Raw genomic sequence first — 17540 nt, forward strand, 5'->3', positions numbered from 1 at the left:
CGGACCAGGGATCGAACCCATGTCCCTTGCATTGGCAGGTGGATTCTTAATCACTGTGCCACCAGGGAAGTCCCTGGTATCATTATTGATTATCAAATATTTTTATGGACTTTGACTCCCTGTTGCATTCTTCATAGCCAGGTTGCCTCAAAGAAGACAAAATTGGTGCATTGTGGCCCATTCAAAGGTTCTTTCCAGTGCAGGAAACTCCAATTAATTTAAAAACCCAATTTTCAAAATCTCATTAGCAGCTGCCTTAAAATCCTTTTTGTCACAATGTATATATAGAGACAACTAAGCACTGTGTCTCACAATGCATTTCCATGTGAAGTAGGGTATATTACTAAATGGACTTTAGTAATAATGTCATTCACATCAGCTTCTAGGTGTTCCCTCCAATGAGGTCAACAGTTTATTTATTTAACAAATCCTATAGAGTGACTTCTAGGTGCTAGGCAGTGTTTTCGTTTCAGGCAATGGAGGTATCCTAGGGATGAACCAGACACATCCCTGTGCTTAAGTTCTAGAACTTACATTCTAGTGGAAAGACAGGAAGTAAACAAACGGTCATGACATAACGCCATCTAGTGGTAAGTACATGAAGAGAGAAAGCAAAGTGAGAGGGTACAAAGTGAAGGCAAGAGATTTATATTTTAGATGGGGTGGTCAGGAAGACCTGAAGAGTAGAATCTGAGCAAAAACTTATGTAAAGTGAGAATGCAGACATTTGAAAACCAAGCTCTAAAAATTGCTTTAGGGGACTTGCCTGGTGGTCCAGTGGTTAAGACTCCAAGCTTCCACTGCAGGGGACACAGGCTCGATCCCTGGTCAGGGAACTAAGGAACTAATATGACAAAAACATCATACAGTTTTATTTTTTTTTTATTTTTTTTTCAGTTTTATTTTTATTTTTATTTTGGCTGCAAGGTACGGCCAAAAAAAAATAATAATAAAATAAAAAATTAAAATAATAAAAATAAAGATTGCTTTAGAACAGCCTTCTCCACTGCTGATGATTTTGCTCCCCAAAGGACATTTGGCGTTGTCTGCAGACATTTTTTGGTTGTCACAACAGTTGGGGGCATCTAGTAGGTAGAGGCCAGGGATTCTGCTCAGCATCCTACAGTGCACAGGACAGTCCCTACTACAAAGAATTATCTGGTCCCAAAGGTCAACTGTAACAAAGTTGGGAAACCGTTGTTTAGAAAATGGCTATAATGCTCTGTAACTTGCTCAGTACATTCTTACCAGTGACCTCAAATTTTTGTTCATTAGTTAAATGAACAGTTTACCTAGTGAAGCAGATAGGGGTATTCTTCAGTTAAGAAACAGTTGTTTCAACAACTGTTTATTTAGTTAATCTTAACCTAGATTAGAATTCTTTTGCAGATTCAGTTTAAATAAATAGTTATGATGATCACGAAGCATCACATCACATCCAGATATCCCAGTTCGAGTTAATACTACAAATAACTCTAAAGTAACACATGCTTGAACCGTTGAGACAAATAAATTCTCTAAATGTGAATTATTTTTGCTCTTTTATCCCTTTTCCTACCAGTCTTTTAGTTTATGGAAAATCCATCATATATACATATTGATTTTCCAGCCCATTACCCCCAATACAGACAAACAATTCTTTCCTGTCTGTGTAGTCGTCTTCTGATATTTTCCTTAAATTTGATTGCTTTTTTGGTTTGTATACTGCCTTAATTGACACTTCATTTTTTTGCTGTCTTTATTGTTGCCTAATGAAGTGAATAGTTGAGGAGAGGGGTGGCTATGTCTCCCAGCTAAATACCTGTGTGATCAAAAGAGATTTCATTTTACTAGATAGAAGGAAAATGTAGTTAAAGAGGAAGGCAAACTTGAGATTTTGTAAGTGGAAGCAGTAGACTTGGATGCGGCCATACTGCTGGGCGGCTGGTGTGTTGTAGAGATGCAAGTCAGTGAAATCAAAGAAATAAAAGAACCAGGAAGAGAAAGCATGTGTCAGAAATATCACCAGTGTGTATGTTGAAATTACCAGGAAGGATAAGGATGGAGCACAGGGAAGAGAGTAAGGGACTGGAGGATGAGCTTCCTGCTGAAGTAATCTAGGGTGACGATGCTGAGGATTACAGAGATCAAAGCAGGCGGCAAGGAATTGGAATGCGAAGTGGGGCATTAATCATGGAAGATTAGGATTAGTGGTGTGGAAGCCGTGTCGGGGAACAGGAAGTAGGCCAGGCTGTCTTCTCTCATCGAGTCAGGGATTCTGAGAGAAGATGCAGGCAGTGAGAAAGATAAGCTTCTGTTAAGGCACCTGTCATATGCCAAGTGACATACAGAATGACACTGTGTGCTGTTGGGAAGTATGTGGTTGAAGAAAGAGACATGTTTTTAAAATGTCTGTGAAACGGACATAGTAAACCAGGGCAAGCTACATGTGAGACCGTCTCTCTTTAATTCCTGTAAAATAGGACTTTGGTAATGGTGTCATAATATTGCTTTGTTTGATATTTTTCCTAAGAGTTGAAACATCATCCTCTCTTCAGTGATGTGGACTGGGAAAATCTACAGCATCAAACGATGCCTTTCATACCCCAGCCAGACAATGAAACTGATACATCTTATTTTGAAGCCAGGAATAATGCCCAGCACCTGACAGTATCTGGATTTAGCCTATAGCACATAAATTTTCCCTTTAATCTAAACTTGCCTTATGGAATAAGCTAGCATAATTACATACGCCTTAATACTAGATTGATCTAAGGGGGGAAAAAATCATTATTTTACCCGGATCAATGAGCTTTTCATGTATGTTACAGCTTCCACAGCATTAAAAGGCTATCAAGAACATAATCAGTAATTTATCTTAATCTCAGAGTTGTACATAGATCTTCAAAGCTTTTTTCAACTTATTTATTTTGTTAGTGCACTTTATGAAAATCAATGCTTTAGTAAAACTAGAAACATGACCACTTTAGAGAAAGAGTGAGCCTCGAGCTTGATTTTCTTTCTCATCTGTTCATTTCAGTCCACCATTCAGTTTGGTGTTAATATGACAAAAACATCATACAGTTTTATTTTAATGTAATTTATCTGTACCTGATTGCCTGCAAAAGCCAATCATTTAAGGCTGTAACTGTGACCTCAAAAATGCAGTTGGAAAATTCCTTCATTCAGTAATATAACTCCTTTCGGGAATGAGGAATAAACAAAAGGACGAGGGTTTTGGCTTATTTTGCTATGAATACAGTTTTGCTGCCTTGACTGCTTCTGGTGCTTTTTCTACAATACATATGTATTTAAAATAGTACTGGAGAGCTCAGGTGAGATATATTGTAGCAATTTTAACAGCTTGTTCAATTTTAACAAAAAATGTAATGGTTTACATTTTTAAATAATTTGCTTAAAACATATGCAGCATTACCAGAATAGCCGGATTCTTTAAAAAAAATAACTAACTTACTTTCACTTAATAAATATAATTGTAACATACTTTGATATATTCTCTGTCAACATCATTCTTTTAAATATAGATACACTACGATTCAGCTTCACAGGTCATATCTTAAATTCATTCAGGTTTTTTGCAGACTTACCCCCCAAAAGAGAAAAGTTCAAATTTAAATGTACCATGTGTAAATTTTCTGTTAATCTATTAAATACTATTGTTCCTTTTGCAAAATGGCTTGAGTGTTTTTACTTTCCATCACCATCCCAGTACGAGCCGTGTTACTAATCTAGTTGACGAAGATAATATAAGTTTAAAACTCTTATACTGAAAGAGACACTGTAATAATCATTGCAGTGTAACTGAATCCATGATTTAATGGTTTTACTGAGCTTGTTTTAGTAATGACTACTCAGATTTAATCCACCTAATAGTTACCTCTTCTAACAATAATATGTTCAAAATACAGTTGTTAACAATTAAAACTTTGTTTAATGTAAATTACATCTTTCCCTTAAATTAGGTAAAAGCTAGGATTATTTGTCATCTTCTTATGGAATTTTCAAGTAGTAGAAAGAACACTGGCTTTGGAATCAAGCACAAATGATTTAAACCATTGCTCTGCCAGAGTAAAAAACCTTGGGTGGATTAAACTCTGATTGTTTACCTGTATTGTGAAGATTAATTATGAGGAACTTCCAGGACACCAGTCGTATCAGGGATTTGAAACATGACTGAATAATCAAGGGAGATGTACATTTAACCTATTCCCAATGCAGGAGACAGTGCCCTTAAGTGGAAAAGTTAAGAACAGTTTGCTGTTGCAGCCCTAGCAGGCGCAGCGATGGCCACCTGGAATTCTGCATGCTGTAATGGTGTTTGCTGGGAACAAGTGATTTATTATCTAAACTTAAACCTTTTTGTGGGTTCAGATACTCATTAAGGAAAAACCTGAGACAGAACAAGAATGGAAAAATGGAAGTGTTTTGGCAGTTGTATGGATGTGTGTGCATACATGTCTTTGAAGAACACAGATTGCTCTGCCAGCAGAAATCTGCATTCATTACTATATATAATTTTTATTAATTGAAAATAATTTTCCCCCCACTTCCACTAACTGTTAAACAAATATAGAAAACGTATTTACTTTAGTGTACCTTTGTCAGAATTAAATTAATTAAATTAAATTAATTAATTAAATTAAATTAAATTATACAAAGTATGTAGCAAACATAAAAGGTGTTTAATAAATGATCATTATTTGAGCCCTAAGTACCCTACTACTTCTCAGAATATTTGTCTTAATTTGGGGTTTGGGAAATGGTTGCTGTATAAAACTCTGCTATTATTCTCCAAAACATCTTGAAGATCACTTTCAGGTCTGATGACTCTGTTTGCCAGGAAGAAACATCTTGTTTTTAGCCAGTGAAGAACATGCTCAGAGTCCAAAAGATTGTGCAAATATTTACCATTTCCACCAGGCCTCCTTTCAGTTAATATCAAGCTAGCTGTGGATGGGTCATTCTTATAACTATGGAAAGTGGACTGGTCATGGCAACCTTTGAAGGAGGGAGACTGAATAGAAGGCTACTGAACCAGCCCACCTGGATTCAAGACATTTTAAAGGTGCAATCAATACAACTTACTGATGGATGGGATGAGGAGGGTGAAAGAATGGGAGTTTTGAGCTGGTTTGTTACATAGCACCATTGCAGCAAATACCCTTCCTATACATCCCAACTTACAACAAAGTGACATTTCAGACACCAGAACAAAGAGAATATCCTATAAGAATCCAAAGAGAAAGAAAAGAGGATGGTAAGATAACAGAAAATATATATATTGGTCTCTGCCGCCTGTTCCCGCACAGAGCTCCTAAAATACTTCTATCAATAATTTCCGAAGGGATAAGAGCACCAGGAGCATTTTTTTTGTTCTCATATTTGGTCTTTGAGTCTGGTTCCTGACCCAGGGCTTCTGGCTCCCTTGGGATTTCCTGGGTGATAGCAATGTCCTTTGTTCTAATCAGGTGACTCTGGGTGGGCTCCTGTAGGGGGGCCTGTCAACAGAAAGACCCAGCCAGGATTAGAAGCTTGGAATTTTCTGGGACTTCCCTGGTGGTCCAGTGGTTAAGACTTCACGCTTCCACTGCAGGGGCACGGGTTCAATCCTTGGTCGAGGAACTAAGATCCTGAATGCCATAGGGCCAAAAAACAAACAAACAAGCTTGGAATTTTCAGCCCCACCCTCCATTCTCCAGAGAAGGGAGAGGGGCTGGAAAGGGAGTTAATATTTGATTGTGCCTATGTGACTAATCCTCCCTCAAAATCCCCAAAGTACAGGGTTTGGAGAGCTTCTAGTCGGTGAACACGTGAAGGTGCTGGGAGAATGGTGCCCCCCAGAGAGGGCACAGAAGCTCCACACTCCTTCCTGCATACCTTGCCCTATGCATCTCTTCCATCTACATGTCCACCTGTATCCTTTACCATATCCTTTAGTAACAAACTGATAAACAGTAAACTGTTTACACATGAGCTGTGACTGCAAAGGAAGGAAAAAGAATGAAATCTTCTATTTTCAGTAGCGGGGGGACTTCCCTGGTGGTGGTGGCACAGTGGTTAAGAATCCACATTCCCAGTGCAGGGGGCTCAGGTTCAATCCCTGGTCTGGGAACTGGATCCCACATGCAGGCTGCAACTAAGAGGTTGCATGCCAGAACTAAGGACCCAGCAAGCCACAACTAAGGAGCTTGCCTGCTGCAACTAAGGAGCCCACGTGCTGCAACTAAGAAGCTGGTGACCTGCAACTAAGGAGCCCACCCGCCTACTGCAACAAACACCCGACGTAACCAAATAAATAAATAAATGAATTAAAAAAATTGTTTTTCAGTAGACGGAAGTAAATAGATAATTCCCAAAACAGAAGTATCAAAAAGTAGCAGTTCAAAAAAGCAAACAAACAATGACGAACAACATAATTACTGAAATTAAAAACACTCTAGAAGGACTCAATAACAGAATAACTGAGACAGAAGAATGGATAAGTGAGCTGGAAGATAAAATGGTGGAAATAACTGCCAGGGAGCAGAATAAAGAAAAAAGAATGAAAAGAATTGAGGACAGTCTCAGAGACCTCTGGGACAACATTGAATGCACCAATATTCTAATTACAGGGGTCCCAGAAGAAGAAGAGAAAAAGAACGGGTCTGAGAAAATATTTGAAGAGATTATAGTTGAAAACTACCCTAACATGGGAAAGGAAATAGTCAATCAATCAAGTCCAAGAAGCACAGAGAGTACTATACAGGATAAACCCAAAGAGAAACATGCCAAGACACATATTAATCAAACTATCAAAAATTAAATACAAAGGAAAAATATTAAAACCAGCAAGGGAAAAGCAACAAATAACATACGAGGGAATCCCCATAAGGTTAATAGCTGATCTTTCAGCAGAAACTCTGCAAGCCAGAAGGGAGTGGCAGGACATATTTAAAGTGATGAAAGGGAAAAACCCACAACCAAGATTACTCGACCCAGCAAGGATCTCATACAGATTTGATGGAGAAATTTAAACCTTTACAGACAAGCAAAAGTTAGAATTCAGCACCACCAAACCAGCTTTACAACAAATGCTAAAGGAACTTCTCTAGGCAGGAAACATGAGAGAAGGAAAAGAGCTACAAAAACAAACGCAAAACAATTAAGGAAATGGTAATAGGAACATACATATCGATAATTACCTTAAATGTAAAGGGATTAAATGCTCCAACCAAAAGACACAGACTGGCTGAATGGATACAAAAACAAGACCCATACATATGCTGTCTATAAGAGACCCACTTCAGACATAGGGACGCATACACACTGAAAGTGAGGAGATGGAAAAAGATATTCCATGCTAATGGAAATCAAAAGAAAGCTGGAGTAGCAATTCTCATATCAGACAAAATAGACTTTAAAATAAAGACTATTACAAGAGACAAAGAAGGACACTACATAATGATCAAGGGATCAATCCAAGAAGAAGATAAAACAATTGTAAATATTTATGCACCCAACATAGGAACACCTCGATACATAAGGCAAATGCTAACAGCCATAAAAGGGGAAATCGACAGTAACACAATAGTAGTAGGGGACTTTAACACCCCATTTTCACCAATGGACACATCATCCAAATGAAAATAACTGAGGAAACACAAGCTTTATATGACACATTAAACAAGATGGACTTAATTGATATTTATAGGACATTCCATCCCAAAACTACAGAATACGCTTTCTTCTCAAGTGCTCATGGAACATTCTACAGGATACACCATAGACCATATCGTTGGGTCACAAATCAAGCCTTGGTAAATTTAAGAAAATTAAAATCATATCAAGTATCTTTTCTGACCACAACACTATGAGACTAGATACCAATTATAGGAAAAAAGCTGAAAAATACAAACACATGGAGGCTAAACATTATGCTACTAAATAACCAAGACATCACTGAAGAAATCAAAGAGAAAATCAAAAAATACCTAGAAACAAATGACAATGAAAACACGATGACCCAAAACCTATGGGATGCAGCAAAAGCAGTTCTAAGAGGGAAGTTTATAGCAATACAATCCTACCTCAAGAAACAAGAAACATTTCAAATAAACAACCTAACCTTACACCTAAAGCAATTAGAGAAAGAACAAAAAAAAAACCCAAAGTTAGCAGAAGGAAAGAAATCATAAAGATCAGATCAGAAATAAATGAAAAAGAAATGAAGGAGACAGTAGCAAAGATCAATAAAACTAAAAGCTGGTTCCTTGAGAAGATAAACAAAATTGATAAACCATTAGCCAGACTCATCAAGAAAAAAAGGGAGAACACTCAAATCAATAGAATTAGAAATGAAAAAGGAGAAGTAACAACTGACACTGCAGAAGTACAAAGGATCATGAGAGATTACTACAAGCAACTCTATACCAATAAAATGGACAACCTGGAAAAAATGGACAAATTCTTAGAAAAGCACAACCTTCTGAGACTGAACCAGGAAGAAATAGAAAATATAAACAGACCAGTCACAAGCACTGAAATTGAGACTGTGATTAAAAATCTTCCAACCAGTCTTCCCTGGTGGCGCAGTGGTTGAGAGTCCGCCTGCCGATGCAGGGGACACGGGTTCGTGCCCCGGTCTGGGAAGATCCCACATGCCGTGGAGCAGCTGGGCCCGTGAGCCATGGCCGCTGAGCCTGCGTGTCCGGAGCCTGTGCTCCGCAGCAGGAGAGGCCACAACAGTGAGAGGCCCGTGTACCACAAAAAAAAAAAAAAAAAATCTTCCAACAAACAAAAGCCCAGGACCATAGATGGCTTCACAGGCAAATTCTATCAAACAGTTAGAGAAGAGCTAACACCTATCCTTCTCAAACTCTTCCAAAATATAGCAGAGAGGAACACTCCCAAACTCATTCTATGAGGCCCCCATCACCCTGATACCAAAACCAGACAAAGATGTCACAAAGAAAGAAAACTACAGGCCAATATCACTGATAAATGTAGATGCAAAAATCCTCAACAAAATACTAGCAAACAGAATCCAACAGCACATTAAAAGGATCATACACCATGATTAAGTGGGGTTTATCCCAGGAATGCAAGATTTCTTCAATATATGCAAATCAATCAATGTGACACACTATATTAACAAAATGAAGGAAAAAAACCATATGATCATCTCAATAGATGCAGAAAAAGCTTTTGACAGAATTCAACACCCATTAATGATAAAAACTCTACAGAAAGTAGGCATAGAGCGAACCTACCTCAACATAATAAAGGGCATATATGACAAACCCACAGACAACATCGTTCTCAATGGTGAAAAAATGAAACCATTTCCTCTAAGATCAGGAAGAAGACAAGGTTGCCCACTGTCACCACTGTTATACAACATAGTTTTGGAAGTTTTAGCCACAGCAGTCAGAGAAGAAAAAGAAATAAAAGGAATCCAAATTGGAAAAGAAGAAGTAAAGCTGTCACTGTTTGCAGACAACATACTATACACAGAGAATCCTAACGATGCTACCAGAAAACTAGAGCTAATGAATGAATTTGGTAGTAGCAGGATACAGAATGAATGCACAGAAATCTCTTGCATTCCTATACACTAATGATGAAAAATCTGAACGAGAAATGAAGGAAACACTCCCATTTACCATGGCAACAAAAAGAATAAAATACCTAGGAATAAACCTACCTAAGGAGACAAAAGACCTGTATGCAGAAAACTATAAGACACTGATGAAAGAAATTAAGGATGATACAAACAGATGGAGAGATATACTATGCTCTTGGATTGGAAGAATCAACATTGTGAAAATGACTATACTACCCAAAGCAATCTACAGATTCAATGCAATCCCTATCAAACTACCAATGACATTTTTCACAGAACTAGAACAAAAAGACTGCACAATTTGTATGGAAACACAAAAGACCCCGAATAGCCAGAGCAATCTTGAGAAAGAAAAACAGACCTGGAGGAATCAGGCTCCCTGACTTCAGAGTATACTACAAAGCTACAGTAATCAAGACAGTATGGTATTGGCACAAAAACAGGAATATAGATCAATGGTACAAGATAGAAAGCTCAGAGATAAATCCACACACATATGGTCACCTTATCTTTGATAAAGGAGGCAAGAACACACAATGGAGGAAAGACAGCCTCGTCAATAAGTGGTACTGGGAAAACTGGACAGCTACATGTGCAAATATGAAATTAGAACATTCCCTAACACCATACAGAAAAATAAACTCAAAATGGATTAAAGAATTAAATGTAAGGCCAGACACTCTAAAACTCTTAGAGGAAAACATAGGCAGAACACTCTATGACATAAATCACAGCAAGATCCTTTTTGACCCACCTCCTACAGAAATGGAAATAAAAACAAAAATATACAAATGGGACCTTATGAAACTTAAAAGCTTTTGCACAACAAAGGAAACCATAAAAAAGACGAAAAGACAACCCTCAGAATGGGAGAAAATACTTGCAAACAAAACAACTGACAAAGGATTACTCTCCAAAATATACAAGCAGCTCATGCAGCTCAATATCAAAAAAACATACAAACCAATCTAGAAATGGGCAGAAGACCTAAATAGACATTTCTCAAAAGAAGATATACAGATTGCCGACAAACACATGGAAGGATGCTCAACATCACTAATTAGAGAAATGCAAATCAAAACTACAATGAGGTATCACCTCACACCAGTCAGAATGGCCATTGTCAAGAAAATCTACAAACGATAAATGCTGGAGGGGGTGTGGAGAAAAGGGAACCCTCTTGCACTGTTGGTGGGAATGTGAATTGATACAGACACAATGGAGAACAGTATGGAGGTTCCTTAAAAAACTACAAATAGAACTACCATATGACCCAGCAATCCCACTACTGGGCATATACCCTGAGAAAACCATAATTCAAAAAGAGTCATGTACCAAAATGTTCATTGCAGCTCTATTTACAATAGCCAGGAGATGGAAACAACCTAAGTGTCCACCATCGGATGAATGGATAAAGAAGATGTGGCACATATATACAATGGAATATTACTCAGCCATAAAAAGAAATGAAATTGAGTTATTTGTAGTGAGGTGGATGAACCTAGAGTCTGTCATACAGAGTGAAGTAAGGCAGAAAGAGAAAAACAACTACCATATTGTAACACATATATATGGAATCTAAAAACAAAAAATGGTTCTGATGAACCTAGGGGCAGGACATGAATAAAGATGCAGATGTAGAGAATGGACTTGAGGACACAGGGAGGGGGAAGGGTAAGCTGGGACAACGTGAGAGAGTAGCACTGACATATATATACTACCAAATGTAAAATAGCTATTGGGAAGCAGCTGCATAGCACAGGCAGATCAGGTCGGTGCTCTGCAACCACCTAGAGGGTTGGGATAAGGAGGGTGGGAGGGAGATGCAAGAGGGAGGGGATATGGGGATATACGTATACATATAGCTGATTCACTTTGTTATACAGCAGAAACTAACACAACACTGTAATTTATAATTGTAAAGCAATTATACTCCAATAAACATGTTTAAAAAAAAATAAAGGAGCAGTTCAAACATATCATTTAGAACCTTGGAGGTAAGTACAAAACAATCACCCAATGTGCTGAAAGTAGTTGCCTCTGGGGCAGAAAAAAATGGCAAAGTTTTTAAGGAAAGGAATAGTATCCAGAGCATAAATGGTAGAAACTAGCTATTGTTAAAAAAGAAAAAAAAAATTTTTTGGTACATTTGCAACAACATTTCCAGTGTCTACCTCTGCAAAAGGGATTTGGATTCTTATGTACTGATAGTGAAATAATAACCCCAGTCATTATTATTACCATCACAGTAGCTATCAGTTACAAAGTACTTACTGTATCCTGAACATTGTTCTACGTATTTTATACATATATTAATTCTATGAGGTTTTTTGTTTTTTGTTTTTTGTTTTTTGCGGTACGCGGGCCTCTCACTGTTGTGACCTCCCCCAGGCTCCGGACGCGCAGGCTCAGCGGCCATGGCTCATGGGCCCAGCCGCTCTGCGGCACATGGGATCTTCCTGGACCGGGGCATGAACCTGTGTCCCCTGCATCGGCAGGCGGACTCTCAACCACTGCGCCACCAGGGAAGCTCTCTATGAGGTATTTTTATCCACATTGTATACATACGAAAACTGAAACATAAGGTAAGGGACTTCCCATGATTGCAGAGAATTTGAACCTACACAGTTTGGCTTCAGAGCCTACACTCAGTCCTGACAATCATGCATTTTCTATACTAGTCAGGACTCTGGTTCCAAGTGTCAGAAACCTACCTTAAACTGCCTTAAGTAAGAAGGCAAATTTATTAACCCATGTAAACAAACTGTATAAACATAGGGGTAGTGTTTTCAGAATTAACTGGATTAAAGGACTTGAATTCACTGTTTCTGACCCTTGTCTAAGTTCCCAGGTCTAGATGTTGGCCTTATTATCTAAGGTTCCTCCAAGTGGCAGGATATACAGCCCCAGGATCTCCCTGGTAATAACCTTACAGCCTGTAATTCAAGGAGAAAGAGAACACAACAACGAGATACCACTACACACCTATCAGAATGGCTAAAACCCAAAACACCGACAATACCAAATGCTGGCAAAGATGGGGAGCAACAGGAACTCTTATTCATTACTGGTGGGAATGCAAAATGGTACAGCCACTTTGCAAGACAGTTTGGTGGTTTATTACAAAACTAAACGTAACTTTACCATGCAATCCAGCAATCAGCTCTTTAGTATTTACCCAAATGAGTTGAAAACTTATGACCACACGAAAACCTATGCACAGATGTTGATAGCAGCTTTATTCATCATTACTAAAATTTGGAAGCAACCAAGATATCCTTCAATAGGTGAACGGATAAATAAACTCTAGTACATCCAGACAATGATATATTAATCAGTGCTAAAAAGAAATGAATTACCTAAATCAGAAGTCAGCAAACTACAGCCCATGGGACAAATACGGCCCCCTACTTGTTTTGTAAGTAAAACTTTATTGACACACAGCTATAAAAACATAAAAATAAATGAGCTATGAATACATGAAATTACATGGAGGAACCATAAATATATAAGTATATTGCAAAGTGAAAGAAGCCATTCTGAAAGGGCTACATACTGTATGATCCCAACTATGTAATATTCTGTGAAAAGGCAAAATGCTCTCTCTAGTTTCCTGAAATAAATCCAGAGAATAACTCTGACTGCTTCACTGATGGTCATACACCCCTTCCTAGGACTGTCACTGTGGTCAGGAGGAGAATGAGATAGACACTGGCCAGGTCTGAGTCACATGCCCATTACTGTGGCTCAGGGGGTGGGGCAGGATTACAGTGGAGGAAGAGGAGCTCTGTGCTACAGGGAAGGGCAAGGAGAGTGATGCTGTTATCAGGAGGAGGAGGGACAGGTGCTGGGCAGAGAAAATAACAATGGCTACACCTCGCCTGTATTATGTACGTATTTAAAAGTTCTTTTAGTTGTTTCTTTTGAAAAAGGAAAAGAACACCGTTTTTCAGCTTGAAAAAGTGGTTCCATTGGGAAGGAGGATTAATGGAGAGAGAGAAGGTCAGTGGGAAAACAAGGGTTGAGAAGCAGAAAAGAAAAATAGATAAAGAAGAGAACTCAGTTAAGTGTATTAAAGGCCAAAAGACATGGCCTTTCCTGTGTATGGGCAAAATTAAATTTGTAAAATTATATCTATATAAACAATTTTATTCTTTAAATAATATTCTTTCTAATAGACAAAGATATAATTATGAGACCCAGTTCTAGCCAAGTAGATGGAGAAGGAGTATCCTGTGTGAGATTTCCAGGAAAGTTACTGTTTCCCGATCGGATAAGGATCTTTGCCTACCTGTAATGTAGACATTGGACCGAGATGTACAGCAGCCATTTAGTGAACAAGACAAGGCCCACACCCTAAAGATGATAGAAGAGAAAGACAGAAGGAACCTGTGTCCCTAAGGACATTGTGGAAGCACCTTACCAGCCCTGGACTTCCTACCTCTGGACTCCTTGTATATGAGGAGAAAAAACTCAAGCCACTGCAGTTAGCTTCCTATTACAGGCCCCAGAACACTGGTATCTTAATGTTACAAATAGCTAACATCACTTTTATCACTATGTGGAGAAGTTACAAGTTATACATTTGTATTAAAAACATAAAACCTTCTCACCATTTTCTACCTAAGACAAACTGTATGTATTTAACATGGCTGACTAAGGCCACACTGAGTGGCTATGGGAAGCTACCTATTTGGAGTAAGAATTGAAACTAAGATTTTGACACGATAAGTAACATTTTCAGCCAGATGACTAAATGAGTTCAACTTCAGCCTGTTTCTGATTTTTATAAAATTACATGTAATAGCATGGCTTTATTTTGAACGAGGCACAATTACTTCCTATGAACCCCTACTATTTATTCTCATTTAATCCTTATATAATCACTGCACTTCTAACAGTAACAAGGAATAAAAACCATAACATTTTTCATTAACCTTTTATTTTTAACTTAATTTTACAATAAAGAAACAGAAAAGAAGTAGATCATTAAAAAAATACCATAGCTGTCAATTTTAAATGAGGTTCTTGTTAAACAAAGCAGTAACACTACATCCTATAATTACGTCTTTACTTGTATATACAAGAACTGTGTGCAAAGTGCTTTTCAAACTATAAAATAAGACTTTGGAATAGGATACAAATGGTTATCCCTAGGAGTTAGTTACCTCCAACTGCTTGTAATGAATCACAACTGCTTACATTCTTACTTTGCATCTTATTTATTTATATACTAAGAGAAAAGCCACCATTTTCTGATACCAGATTGATAGCTAATTTTTAAAAATAACTCCAGACCCACAGGTCTAAATTTTATTTTTACATATAATTCAGTTACTGGCTTCATTTCTTTTCCCTAAATAAATAGAGGACAGCTTTTAAAAAGCAAATATTAGTATATCTCTTTAGACAGATACATTTTAATCAAGATGGGATTAAAAAATAAAATACATCAAGTTACATGTAACAAAAAAAATAAGGAAAAAAAGAGTCTTCAGAAAAGCAAATTGTATTCTTATACTTTTTTCTTCAGGTAAACAAAGAACCACCCTCTAGACTAGGGATGGATTACTTTCTCTCTTATTGAGAACACCCTGAACACATGATGCTAAACCCAACATCACACATACCAAGAATTTAAAAAAATTATCTGATACTAAACCTTTGTATCAGAGAAATCTTTAAAGCATAAGGTACATCTACATGAGCAGGGAGTTTTAAAAGGCATGCAGGAAGGATAATTCCAAACAAAGCCTTCAAGGATCTAAATTACAGTCTTCTTCTTAATCTAAATGTGGGAGGTGGAGGAGAGACACAAATTTACATTAGTTGGGTATGTCTTATTCAAATGGAAGCATATGGCCTGCTAGCTTGCAGATCTCTCCAATACCCCTTGTGAAATAGGTGTATCTCCAATATTATACCCCGAAGGAAAAACTGAGGCACTAAGAGGTTAAGAGTCCGGTCTGTGTGGTTTACCAGTTGCAGAAAAGTGATTTTCATGTGTTTCCTCTTTGACCTTTGTAAAAACAGTATAAATAAGTTTTCATTTTATATTTCAAAGCACCCTATGAAGCAGAAACAAGATGTCCTCAGTTAAAGGAAAATTATTACAAAGGAATCCATGTATATGATTGAATACAAATCTTATTAATGATCTGCAGGTTCAGAACACGTTAAGCCCATTCTTCATCATTTCCATTAGCAGGTTATGTCTATTCTGTGAATCATTTGTAAAAACAAAGCCTAGTACATAGGGCTCTACTTTGTCATAATGATGCCTGAATACTAAAGTTAGAGATGTGCATGCCCAAGAAAGATTATGGGCAGCCCACAAAGTGGATGTGGAGAAGATTCTTCCAGTCGTTTTCTACTGAATCGCATGGTGGTTCAGTGACTAAGAAAGTCGATTTCATCTCATTTGAAATTCACTCCTGGTTTGCATACTTTCTCATATTTAATTTAGAAAATTAAAAATACCCAGTTATTAATCTGTTCTTATTATCATAACTGTACCTTGGAAAAGCAGCTTATATTTCTCTATGGGAGATAATCAGGTAAACATGTTACCAAACAATAATTAATAATTTAATGTCCTTCAAGTTCAAGGGTAGGGTAAATCTAAGTCTATTACTTATAACCTAGTTGAGATTGATTATTCAAGTATCAGCAATATTAGTCCTTAAAATGTTATCATTTGTGTAGTGCAAAATATATATATGTATATATGTACACAAACCAAACTACTGGACAACAAAAAGAAATGTAATCATCACAAACTAGGAGTTTCGTGTGAGCTCCACAATCTATTTCATCCCGAGGTCATCCAGGCCCAGTAATCTTCTTCAGGAAAATATTTTCTTCAGTTCAATTTTCTTTGAAAAGAAAGGAAAAAAACAATGTCCTATGAGTATAAATACAACCTGAATATGAAACATATCGATACCAAAGAATTCGCTGATGGTAACATAATAATAATATTCAAATTCAAAATAAGACCATAAAATTACAAATGATCCTTATGAAGTTACTTCATGTCACTTAGAGCTCGATAGGAAAGATCCAACTGCAAGTGATGACATTACCAAGTAGTTTCTAACAAACGATTTAAATGTACATTCCTCTCACAGCTTCTAGATTCTCACCTTTTTCTAGTTGGCTATTCCACAGTTCAGATTTTTTCATAACTTTATCAAAATGGAAAGTTTTGAAACAAAAAACTTCATAAAACAACAGAAGGTTGACAGATACACAACCTGGACTGTTCATTTAATCAACACATATTATGTATCTGTTATTTTCCAGGCACTGTGCCAGGTACTGGAGATTCAGACATCTCTGAGGCAGGCTTTTAGCCCTCAAAAAAGCTCTCAGTTTAGTTGATAGGATGGGGATGGGAGGGACATATAAACCAACAACTCAGATGTGTATAATCTGATGGTTTTACTGATAGCAGAGTGAGCTACCAGAGAAGAATGGGCTTGTGAGCACGACAATCACATCTGATCTGAGTTCTGGGAAAGGACCCACAGCTGTAAAATCTCTATATCCTCCTCAGCATTCCAGATGCCAAAATGCCTGAAACTCTCTCATTACAAGTTTATTCCTCTCCTCTGTAGAAACGCCCTTATGCAACCCCCTTGGCAGGAATGATCTTTTAAATAATCAGACCACTCCTTATCCTCTGCAGAAATCTTATGTACACCTTGGCAGGAGTGACATTTTAAATAATCAGTTGGATTTTCACATAATAGGAGGAGATTACTCTGGCATGAAGAAAAACGGCCCCTGGAGGAAGAGAATCCTGGGTGGTTGTAAAGACTGCCTGAGTGAGACTTCAGCAGAAATGCTAGTTGGGAGGTGCCTGAACAGTTAGCAACACTTACTAAGAACCCACGTGATGCAGATTGCTATACAGGATTTACCAAATCTGTAGATT

The 17540-nt window shown here is 37.6% G+C and overlaps 2 protein-coding genes across 8 annotated transcripts in view; one reads left to right on the top strand and one right to left on the bottom strand.

Moving 5' to 3' along the window:
• MASTL (microtubule associated serine/threonine kinase like) overlaps positions 1–17540 on the top strand; it is a 52263-nt gene that overhangs the window by 30217 nt on the left and 4506 nt on the right. For 3 of the 5 annotated variants that reach the window (XM_019933282.3, XM_019933283.3, XM_019933284.3), the window contains one exon: positions 2513–3673. In XM_019933282.3, the coding sequence (XP_019788841.1) occupies positions 2513–2670 (158 nt within the window). In that variant the 3' untranslated portion in view covers positions 2671–3673. Of the gene's footprint in view, positions 1–2512; positions 3674–5776; positions 8724–11992; positions 12143–17540 lie in introns of those variants that run through there. The other 2 variants (XM_073801573.1, XM_073801574.1) reach the window with 2 other exon arrangements.
• Positions 14527–17540, bottom strand: part of ACBD5 (acyl-CoA binding domain containing 5) — a 33689-nt gene continuing 30675 nt past the window's right edge. For all 3 annotated transcript variants that reach the window (XM_019933288.3, XM_004326020.4, XM_019933291.3), the window contains one exon: positions 14527–16476. In XM_019933288.3, the coding sequence (XP_019788847.1) occupies positions 16464–16476 (13 nt within the window). In that variant the 3' untranslated portion in view covers positions 14527–16463. The remainder of the gene's footprint in view (positions 16477–17540) is intronic.

The sequence above is a fragment of the Tursiops truncatus genome, chromosome 2 (genome assembly GCF_011762595.2).
Source record: "Tursiops truncatus isolate mTurTru1 chromosome 2, mTurTru1.mat.Y, whole genome shotgun sequence".
Taxonomy (NCBI): Eukaryota; Metazoa; Chordata; class Mammalia; order Artiodactyla; family Delphinidae; genus Tursiops; species Tursiops truncatus.